This window comes from Eublepharis macularius, chromosome 4 (genome assembly GCF_028583425.1).
Source record: "Eublepharis macularius isolate TG4126 chromosome 4, MPM_Emac_v1.0, whole genome shotgun sequence".
Classification (NCBI taxonomy): Eukaryota; Metazoa; Chordata; class Lepidosauria; order Squamata; family Eublepharidae; genus Eublepharis; species Eublepharis macularius.
The window spans coordinates 104,054,845-104,066,632 of record NC_072793.1 but is presented as its reverse complement, the minus strand read 5'-3'; the positions used below and the strand labels follow the sequence as shown (position 1 = coordinate 104,066,632).

Below are 11,788 nucleotides of genomic sequence, written 5' to 3'. Positions count from 1 at the left end.
GTAAAGCGCTCCCGCCTCCGTCCCCTCCCCGCCGCCGGCCTTTGCCCGGGCTGTCGTGCGCCCCGCCTCACTTAGCGGCCGGGAAGGCTTTGCGACAGCGGCGGGCTGGCTTGTGAGCGAGCAAGCGAGCGAGGCGAGCGGCAACAGTGGCGGCGACGCCGGCAGCGCGGGGGGCAGTGGCGGCGGCGGGGGCTGAGCGCGGCCGCGGCTGCAGGAGGCGGAGGATCGGCAGCAGCAGCGGGGCTGGCTGGGTAAGACGAGGGGCCGGGCTTGGCTGGGCTGAGCGGGGGAAGCTGCGCTCGAGGGAAGGCAGGAGGCCGCGGCGGGTTCCCTTTGTGTGGCCGCGGAACTGCGGGCGGGGGGTCTCTGCCCCAAAGCGCGGAAGCTTCTGCCTTTCCTGCCGGGGGGCGGCTCGCCTTCCCCTTCTCTCTCACCGACCTCTTTCTCCTCCAGCCCAAGAGATTGGCTGCCCGATACCCTGAACTGCTCCTGACCTACTAACCCTGTTTCCCTTTGAATTTACACTTTTACGCGCCTCCGATTTCTTTATGTACAGTTGGTTTTTCTTCCGCCCCTTTTCTCATGTGTGGCTTGCCCATCTTTATTTTTGTATAGCCTTTTTATCGTCTTTCTTTTAAATGGCTTTGGAAAACTAACATTTTAAAACCACCAAACCACCTGCACCATAAACTTCCTCGTGGTGGAATGTTTTTCACAGTGGTTCAGAACTGGGAAACTGCACTTGTCAAAAGCAATGAGTGTTTCCCCCCTTCCCTCCTCACTTGAGTTAGGCTTAGAAACAAAGACTCCTTCACTCCTGTTTTCCCACAGTAATAATGGTAATATTGACAGTGACATTTCCATTTTGCGTAAGGTCATATCTCAGTTTTTTACTAGTCAAAGTGACAGAAAGACTACACTTGTTCAACGGAGTTATATATGCCTTTTGAAAGGATGACAGACAAGTTGAATGAGACCGGAATTGTACTCAATGATATTTTGATAAATGAATTGGTGATAGCGGTGTAAAATGAAGAGATTTTTAGTGGGGGAATTCAGTATCAGTTTCTGGAATACTTAACACAAATCTATTGCAAGGACTTTTTGATACTGAACCATAAGCTGTAACAGCCTGGAAAGTGTATTGGATGACTCCATCTAAAATAGATGAGGTCCAAAATGGATTTTTGCACATTTGCTCAGTATTCTTCTTTGGAAAGGGTAGATCTCATTCATATGTAACTCTCAGTATTAGAGCTGCTGATCACCTTTCCTCATAATATAGGTTATTTTTGCTGTAGAAAAATAAAAAGTGATGATCCAGTGTCAAATTTGTGGTTTATCAAGCAACAGTTTTCTGTAGCCTAGGGAACTATTTCCAGAGTTCCTATTAAAGACAAACTCTAGCTACTCTTTCAGATATTACAGTGCAATTCTATGGGAAGTTACTCCAGTTTAAGTCCATTAACTTCAATGAACTTAGATTGGAGTAGCTCACTATAAGATCGCACTGTGAAACATGACATCGGTGTTCATAATAAAACCAGTTCAAAGAGCAATTTTATTTGAAAAAACATTGTCACTATTTTGTTTTTAGGAGTGCTAGGATAGTTATTTTTCAGTTGACAGAAAATGAATAGTGATCATCAGCAACTGATTTATGGAGATCGTGCAGATACTGTGCTTCATTGGGAGGGATTATAGCTTCTTGTGTCCTCTCTGCTATTACAAGAACTATGTAAATCTGAATGAGACGATACCTGGCTTTTGCTGTTTATGTGAATTTTTGACTCCTGGTTTTCAGTTCTACAAGCATGCATGCAGAGGTATGTTAAGTATGTTAACAAAAATATTCCCCATGACATCAAGGAGTCTATTTACATTTTATTCATGTATAAATACATTTGTTGGTTTACTAATTAAAATATCCAAAGTAATATACAATAAAAACATTAAAAACCTGAAGCAATAAAATAGGAACTGAATTAAGATAAAAATCATCCAGCCAACATCCTAGAAAGCTAATTAGAACAAAAGCTGCTACTTTTTGCATGGACATCTATCAAACAGATTATTTGTAGAGTAGTTGCTATCTTATTCTTAAATCAGGCCTTTATCTGAGTGGGCCTAGAATGTTTAGTAATGTGAAGGTAAAGTCCAGTACCTTAAATTGAGCTTGGAATCACATAGGAAGCTGGTCCAGATGGACTAGAGTATTTTTTATTCCCATCAACCTGTTCTAGTTAGTAAACAGACTGCCGCATACTAGACAAAGCCAAGCCACATGTGTAAAGCAGACTAGTTAATTTTACCAGTGTGATGGAAGTTGATGGAAATTACCACAGGTATTTTGCTCAGTATAGGTGCTGAATGTATTCTTGGCTGCTGCTGCGATTTGTGAATTCTGGAGCAAGATCAAGCAGCATCTTCACACTGCACATAGTTATGCAAGGGACAGTGTGGTCCAGTCTAGGACAACTAAATTCATGATCCTCAGAATATTTGAACCTTTAACTATCAACACCTCCGTTTGTCCAGATTCACCTTCAATGTACTTGGCCTTCATCCCATTTACAGCTATATCGGGTGGTTTTGTTTTTGGTTTTTTAGGGTATCCATTATCATTCCAGGCTCAGATGTAAAAGAAAAGTAGGTGTGATGTTAGCAAATTGGTGTCTCCTTATGTCATGACTTCAAACAATCTTTCTCTCAAGGTCTGCTTAGTAGTAGGTATATATGTGTGTTTGTATAGTTAACTTGCAGGGCATCCTTTTAACAGATATGATTATTTACCTTGTAATTTTTATTTTATGCACCATAAATCTGTGTTTCTTAATGACAGTTACCAGACTTCGCTATTCTTTAGAGCTCTGAATTCTTTGCTGCTATACTTTGCACATCCATTAATAGCTTCTTTGAAATGAAATATTTGAGCTATTGTGCTTATGCTAAATGGGCAGGGAATTCTATAGTATTACACCCTTGTTCTTGAAATTATTTGAGTGTTATGGTTGCAGTCTTACTCCTTTAAAATTAATAGTTTTGCCATTCACTGTAGTAGGAGGAGAAGTGCGTCATTTATTTAGGTATTCTGAGAATGCCATTATTTTTCTGGGTCTGAAATGCTGAAAACTTAAATATGCATGTTCCTGCTTTCCCTTTGTTTTGTGGAAGATCTTTCCTAAACAATTCCTCTTGATTTACCTGTTCTTCTCTTTGTTTCCTGTTCTTCTTTGTTTCTTTTTTTCCCTTTGTCTTCTCTTTCAGTTTTTGCTGTACTAATACTACTGCTGAATTGGTGCTTTAAGGATTTGCCTTTTCCCAATTTCTTTACTTGCCTAACAGACAATATGAGGAGACTGGCTTTTCGTGGTGCTGGTTGTACTCTGGTAAATCTGATAATTTACTGATAATGTGTGTACTGTCTTGTCCCTCTTTTTCATGACTTTCAGACCTTTTTTGTTTTTTAATTAATAAATTTTTTATTGGATGGGTCAATATATAGTCAGATTAAAACACAAATACAATCCATTTCAGTTCCCACAAGTATATTTCCCTACCCCCTCCCCTACCCCTTTTCAATGTTGACTTCCAACAGCACTCGAACCCCCCGCTATTAATATCACATTATTTCTATATTATAGTTGTTCTTATCTTGTTATTAGTAAAGATCTTAACTATATCTTATCTTACTTAGTATCATTAAAACCCTTCAAAAGACCATAATTGTCCCAGACCTTTTTTGTTTTGTATGATAAATCGTTCTGGTTCATCTGTTTCACCCTTGACTTTGTAGTTAATCCTGTTTTTCTCAATATGAAATACAAACTTTCTAACCAAATTATGCCAGACCAAGAATTTATTTTACAATTTTCTTGCTTCATTTATACTCCGCCTCTGTCTCCAGTGGGGATCCAAAGCAGCTTACATCATTCTCCTCTTTCCCCCCACTCACAACAACCTTGTGACACAGGTTAGGCTGAGCGTGTTTGACTGATCAAGTTCACCCAGTGAGTTTCCATGACAGAGCAGGGAATCAAACCTAGCCTCCCAGATGCTAGTCCATCACTCTAGCCATTAGCCTACACTGACTTTAAAGCATCAATGTGAACACGTTAATTGGAATGACACTGAGAGTTTGGATGTACAGTTTGTTTAGTGATTGAACATGCCTCGTTTGAATCCCGTTAAATTGACACATAGTGAATAGAGCTTGAATGACATCTATGGATCTGTTGTCAGTTGTTTAACGGGGTGAGTCACTGAGGAATCTAAAATTTCAATGCTGCACATAGAAATTTGAAATATTTTCCACAACTGGTTTTGAGGGCTTATTGAAGATGAGATTGGCATTGCATATGTTTCAGAGACAGAGACAGACGTTTATATTACACCAAATTTATTTCTTTTAGTATGTGCTTGTGCTGAGTGTCTTCCATGTTCTCTGTTCTTCAGGCTTGGTGAACAACTTTACTCAGTTAGTTTTGCATGCATCATGGCCTCAGCATCCTCCAGTGATACCAAAAGGATCATTAAATTGCCATAATGTTTTGTTTGTTCTTGGAGGTGGTTCCTTCAATTTCAAATGGAGTTTTGTTCACGTCTACAATGTGTAGTGTCTCTCTAACTAAGAAATAATTTGTCAACCAATTCAATTTTTATTGAGTGCTTCTTTAAATATTGTTTGCAACATAGAAATGTAATGTTTCTGTTTTTAAAGTGGTATGCAGTATAATCTGTTGGAAGCTCCCATCTGGCACACTTTCATGTGACATGCCCCCCCCCCCCCCATATGGGAACAATGAATTCTTCTCTAATGGCTAGAGAGTGATGATACTCTTATTCTGTTGAACTCAAATTACTGTTAATCATAATTCATTTAAGTCCCATTGATTTCAAAAGCTATAGTACAGTTTACTTTCCTTGAGTCTAATATGGGAGGTAGATTTTGAGACAGCTTATGTATTATGGGACCACTAGCAACCAAGACCATTGTAAAAACAACAGGCTCTAGAAAATGGCACTCCTCTCCACGCAATGTCCGTGGAGAGTGGTGGGCAGGCAGGACCAGTGGGGAGGCCTCCCCTTCGCAGCTCCCCCTGGTGCAGGCTTGGAGGGAGGGAGGCTGGCTGGCTGCTGCCATCCCCCCACCAACTCTTCTTGAGGGCCTCTCTGTGTGCCCATTCTAAAAGCTGTGCTGGTTTCCCCACTCTGGCCTCAGCTAGCCTCTTCTTCTGGGAACCATCAGGGCGCCTGTGGGGATGGAGGGGGGTCTGGAGGGGCTGGACTTCACTGGGCTCTCCACAGTTGAGCATGGCTGTTCAGACAGAGGGAGGGGGAAGAAGCCCTGGCGTCCAGAGGAGGTTGTTACCGACAACTCACCACGCCTGCACCAGGATAAAAAGTGAGACATCAGCAACATGGTTTGCCTTTTCTGTCTTAGGATGAAGTACTACCAAACTGCATCTCCATGGCCAATTCTTTCTCTTCCTACTGTAATACCTTGTTTATGCCATGTAACAACAACAATAAATTAATATGTAGTGAATTTCTCCATTCCCAGCCCACAGGGATGGGGCAAAGGTGACAATGCAAAATTGAGTGATACATGCAATTACTAGACATTACGGTCGGGATAGAACACAGTTGTGGAAACATCACTTTGGCTGGTGTGATGTGTAATCCAGCTCTGTCTTTCTTCTAATTGGAGTAACCAAAATCTCAAACTATCTCTTCTGCTCAAAATATTAGCTTAGAAAGCAGATGGTTTCCAAACAATGTTTTTGAACTTCAATGTTTTTCTGAACCTTTAAGACACTTCTATAGCAGTCTTGTGCAATTACTGACCTTCCAAGTCATGCAGGCCACTAGCCATACACTGTATGCCCCAAAAGGAACTTGAAAAATCTGCTCTTTTCACTGCCTGCAGAGATGGTGGAAAATTTTATGTGGGTGCTTCCAAAATGGAAATTTTCTCATTTTTAAAGGTTTAAGATTAACAACAATGAATGGAGGTGATTACTACTGTAATATTAGGCAACTTTGTCAATTTCAAAGTTGTAAATAACGTTTTTCAGATGATTATTCCTAGGAATTATATGAACATACTCATGAATAATATATTGATGGGGGGGGTTAACCCCAAAATTATAATCATCCCGATAAAAAACAAGTTATGATTGAGTGTATAGATCAAATCAAAACCAAAGCTAAAATTCTTATTTATATATCTCTTTTCACATAGTAGAAAATGTAGTGTAATCACCAGTTTGATGTAGAACCAAGAATTAATGCAAGTGATGAGGCACTGCAATTACTTTCATGGACAAGAATTAAATTCTTTTGCTGTACATGAGTGAACAGCCATGTTCATGGCATATTGTTCTTTGGGTATGGTAACATTAGTGCATTAACAGTTTTCAGTGCCTTTCGTATTTTTCCTAAATGGCAACATCAGGGAAGTACATGCTATATTGTAATTAAATGTTATAAGTAATATTCCAATAAAAGTAATTTCCACATAAATCTTTGAAGTTGTTTGAATGTAACATTTAAACCACTATTTTCCCCTAATCAAATATTTCAGATCAAATAATTGTTGCTGTTAGGACATTAAATTAACATGGGTGTGTTTAAAGTTTGTTTATTAAATATATGTCAAAATAAACATGCTCAATCAGATCATAATCTATGAAAACTTTTCAATTTAAATGTTTTGAAAAATCCTCAACACTGCTTGCGTACAAAATTAGGTGGGTTGTCAAGCACCCAACAGACTGAAGTACATAGTTGGTAGGCAGGCTATACATAAAGAAAATAAATTGTGAACACTTGCTTTATTGTGAGAATTACCACAAATAATCCTCTCTAAAAATAGCTTGACAGAAGTAGCTAATAATTAGCTCTTGCCTCATGCAGATGGTTCTTTATATGTGCCCCTTCTAATATTTGAGATGATAGTTTGTCAACTTAAAAAAACCCCTTCAGTTCATTTCTAATTGGGTGGTTCCCATTCAGTCACTGGGTCACTGACCAAGAAGAAAGAAGCTTTCTTTTGGCAGGCCCATGAGCCATTAAGACCAGGCTCATTCTCAGGTGCTTGAGGCCACTCCCAACTGTACTTGACTTTACAGCTTGTTTGATCTGAGAACAGAGGTTATGTTTTCTATCCTTTTTTTTTTGCTGCTACTTAGCTGTACTAGTCATATGCCTGTTAGAATTTCTGACACAAAAGCAGCATCAATTCAAGATTTGATCTCTCACTTTTGTTGTGGTCATAACGCTCATACTATCATCTTTTGTTGTTGTTGTTATACATGTTGTTGGATAATACAGTAGGCATTATAAAAATATCCTAAAATAGATTGCTAGATCAGAAGATTTTAGTTATGTCCTATTATAACATTGCAATGAAGTATTCCACATAGATAGGGTCTAAAAGAAATGTAGGTTTAATATATTGTCATCATTTTAGATCTTTGATAGCCTCAAATGTAAGAGCACTTTTCTTTATTATAGAAGAAGTTGGATTCCATGGGTTCCAAGCGGCGAAGGGCTACATCTCCTTCCAGCAGTGCCAGTGGAGGAGATTTTGATGATAGTCACCACTCTACGAACACACCGGGCCCAAGTAGAAAGAGGAGACGGCTTTCCAACCTCCCAACAGTTGATCCTGTAAGTATTTATTAAATAAATTTGAACATTGCATAATATACTAGCCTTTTGAGTAATTTGATTTACAAAAGGAAAGAGGAGTGACTAAAGAACATACTACAATTCTTGAAAGTATAAAGAATTTTCACATAAGGATAATATGATACCATGTCTTAGCAAGAATCGCAACAGCTGCATTTATTTCACCTACGTAGAGTTTTCAGGTTTGCTGAGGAAAGGTGAATGAAAAGTCTTTCAGGATAGGCTGCTGTGACAGGCCTTTTCTTTCATCTGAGGGAATCCTCACAGCCTCTTATAATTTTGGGAACTAGTTTTCTTTTGAAATGTAATCCTTCTCCTCAGTTGCTAGATGTTCTTTATGGTAGCAAGTGTAAAGGCTTTGGATTCCCTGCCATGAAGTAAGCTTTGTGGTGAGATGAACTTGAGATCGCTGAAACAAAAGATGTATAAAAACAACAAAGGAGGTTTATTTATGTACAGGTTGTTTTGAAAGAACAGATCAGCAGCCCAGGCCTCCTAACATTCAATTGAGAAACCTGTCTGAGGCTAGTTATGACTTCAGATTATGATTTTAATTCCCTTTAATGCTTTCAAGTACAAACAGGATTTCACTGACCAACAACCAGGTAAGAGCCTTGCACACACACATGCATGTGCTCACACGCACACACAGGGGATTCCACCCACACCAGCCTGCCCTTTCTCAAGAGTCAGACTAAAGGGTATAAGCGCTGCTCATCACCAGAAACAGTCTTCTCAACTCTGTCCTCTTCCAGAGGTACAGTAAAACTACTCTGCCACAGTTCTAAGCAGAGCTATACACAAAATTGTCTACTCTTTTGCTGAGACAGACCTGAACTGAACTGCTGCTGCATTTCCCTCCAACATTCCATCCTTGTCTTGAAAGGTGATTGGGTGCTGGAGCAGCAGTTCCATAGGCTCAGGAATGGCTGTTCTACCTTTCATGGGCATCACAACTATAAACAGGGTAAGGACTATAAAATATTCTGTTAGTCATGTGTTCCTTTAGCAAAGAAATTGTGTTTATATGTAAACTGAATTAATTAAACTTGAAAATTAGCATATCCATAGGATGTTAACAGTTTCTGTTTCAGACTAACCACATTAGGCTGTATAAGTATGTTGCTTGAATAATATTGGAAGCCAGATTCCTAAGTGGCTTATGTAAACGATGATTGTTCCACGAGAGAAAGGTGTGGTATAACTCTGCCTGCTTCTGCCTTCCAAGGCTTCATGGATTTTTCTCCACGTTATCTCTGTCAAAAGCTAATATACTCAGACATTTTAAGAGCAGGGTATATGAGTCAGGTTCAGAATGTGGCCTTAAGCGGAGCCATTGTTTCTCATCCTCAGCCCCTAATTTGTAATATGAGGACTGTAATTCTGTTTCCTGGATTAATCTCAATACCCTGGGAATGTATTTGAAACACTCTGAGCGGTTAGTATTTACATAAACTTTTTCCTGAGTTATCATTGGGTATATGCGTTTTAAAATGTTTGTTTTGCGTTTTAGATTGCTGTGTGTCATGAATTATACAATACAATCAGAGATTACAAAGATGAACAGGGGAGGCTTCTATGTGAGCTTTTCATTAGAGCCCCCAAACGAAGGTAAGCATATATTGTATTTTATTTTTTTAAAGTTATGGTAAGCTACTATGGGGCCCTGACGTGGATAGCCCAGGTGAGCTGATCTTGTCAGATCTCAGAAGCTAAGCAGGGGCAGCCTTGGTTAGTAATTGGTGGGAGACCTCCAGTGAAGACCAGGGTCGCAGAGGCGGACAATACAAACCACCTGTATTAGTCTCTTGCCATGAAAACCCTGCTAGGGGGTTGCCTAAATCAGCTATAACTTTAGGGCTCTCTCTACCACCAAGCTACTATGGGAATGCTGTGTGGTGACAAGGAATAAATATTTTAATTAAAGGTGCCGTTTATTGCAAAGAGGGGCTAGAATTACATGCTTCCAAATCATTATTCTTTAAAGTTGTGAAATGATTTAATTGAATGTACATTTTTTGTGTGTTATCTTTCAACAAATGATATTGTGACACTTTGTGCTACATGCTTTTCCAGATAAAAACATTTCAATTTTTCTTATAAAAACAACATTGTGAACAAAGTAGGTTCTTATGGTTGTATTGTTTCGGACCCTGATGTAAAACCATTAATACAGAGTTGTGTTACAATGAAAATTTGGTAAAATGTTACTTTCAGTTTATGGTGTAGATTTTCATTTGCTTGTTGTTGAATACTATAAATTTTGCTTAAAATAATTGCATTTAATACCTTTGTTATTATAATAGAAATCAGCCAGATTACTATGAAGTGGTTTCTCAGCCTATTGATTTAATGAAAATCCAACAAAAGCTAAAAATGGAGGAATATGATGATGTAAACGTGCTAACTGCTGACTTCCAACTGCTATTTAATAATGCAAAATCCTACTATAAGGTGACAACTTATTTGCTTTAAAAGTCGTTATTTTCATTTTCTGTCAGTGGAGTGTGCTTAAATTATTCACTACAAGAAGGGGGTGGGAGGGAGAGAGGGCTTATCTATTTATTTCATTACTGCTGACCTTCTGCAGTTTATTCATAGTATACACTGTATTTTTACTGATAAAAGATAAAACTTACATACTGCTTTCCCCCTATGTGTAGTGGATATCCCAGGCAAGCCTAATCTCATCAGATCTCAGAAGCTAAGCAGGGCTTTGGATAGTAATTGGATGGGCGACCTTCAATGAAGACCAGGGTTACAGAGACAGGCAATGGCAAACCACCTCTATTAGTCTCTTGCCATGAAAACCCCACCAGGAGTCACTATAAGTCAGCAATGACGTGAGGGCACTCCACCAGTGTAATTTTTACCCATGAGATGTCCCTATCATTTGTAGATAATTTTTTCCTGTCAGTTGTGGCAGAGCTGCAGCTCAGTGGTAGAACACATGCTGTGCATTTGGAAGGTTCTTGCTTCAGTCCCTGGCATCTCCAGTCAAAGGCTCTCAAGTTGCAGGTGCTGGCAAAGTCCTCTCTGTGCCTGAGACCCTGGAGAGTTCTTGCTGATCAGAGCAGACCGTATTGACCTAGATATGTCAAGCCAAGTCATTGGTCTAAGGCAGACTTGGATGTACAGTAGTTTGGCAACTGCTTAATTCTGGGTATATTTATACATCGATCCGTTTTAATTTTAAATGCCTCAGTGTTCAAGTTGATTGACCAACAGAGGTTCTTTGCTTCTTTCACACAGCCAGATTCTCCTGAATATAAGGCTGCCTGCAAACTGTGGGATTTATACATGCGCACAAAGAATGAATTTGTTCAAAAGGGAGATGCTGAAGAAGACGACGAAGAGGAGGATGGCCATGACAATCAAGGGACAATTTCTGAAATAGTGAGAGCTCTGTTCACCTTTCAAATATAAGAAAGCCTGGAGTATTGTTCAATACCATTCTAATGTGGACCATTTTTTTCATTTGTCTGTTATGAAGTGGTTGATGAAGCTCTTTCTTTGTGTGTGTGTGTGTGTGTGTGTGTGTGTGTGTGTGTGCCTGCCTGTATTTAAAAACTGCATAGCATAGAAGTATTTTTCTTTTAGAAATATCTGTTTTGATGTATTCTTACAGCTCTCATCTGAAAGCCTCATTATTCTGAAACATACGCTTCAATGATGCGGTGGTTACTTTTCATATTGCTGTTTTGCCTTGATGCATAGGAGGAAAATCTATCTTTAATAACTGGTATTAAAATGCAATTGTAATGTTTCCACTATCATTTGTATGCTAGTCTTCTCCAGGTTATTTAAAAGAGATTCTTGAACAGCTTCTTGAAGCCGTAGTTGTAGCCACAAATCCATCAGGCCGCCTCATCAGTGAGCTTTTTCAGAAGCTTCCCTCTAAAGTGGTGAGTAATGATGCTTGTTATTGAGTTTAAGCCTCAGATTTTGAATATAACCCCCCTTGAAATTCAGAGCAGTTGGGTGGCGGCAGTAAGATCATGTACCTGCTCTCTGTTTGAGAATGTACCTTTCTTATTTGGACAGACTTACATTGTAGCTGGCAATAGGAAACACATTTCAAATGGAATCACTT

At 39.3% G+C, this 11,788-nt stretch overlaps 1 protein-coding gene across 4 annotated transcripts in view; it reads left to right on the top strand.

Annotated features, from left to right (window-relative positions):
- Nucleotides 1-133: 133 nt before the first annotated feature.
- Nucleotides 134-11,788, top strand: part of PBRM1 (polybromo 1) — an 87,781-nt gene continuing 76,126 nt past the window's right edge. For 3 of the 4 annotated variants that reach the window (XM_054976175.1, XM_054976176.1, XM_054976173.1), the window contains exons 1-6: nt 134-251; nt 7,519-7,674; nt 9,209-9,306; nt 10,002-10,149; nt 10,948-11,091; nt 11,484-11,600. In XM_054976175.1, coding sequence (XP_054832150.1) covers nt 7,534-7,674; nt 9,209-9,306; nt 10,002-10,149; nt 10,948-11,091; nt 11,484-11,600 — 648 coding nt within the window. In that variant the 5' untranslated portion in view covers nt 134-251; nt 7,519-7,533. The remainder of the gene's footprint in view (nt 252-7,518; nt 7,675-9,208; nt 9,307-10,001; nt 10,150-10,947; nt 11,092-11,483; nt 11,601-11,788) is intronic. The other variant, XM_054976174.1, reaches the window with a different exon arrangement.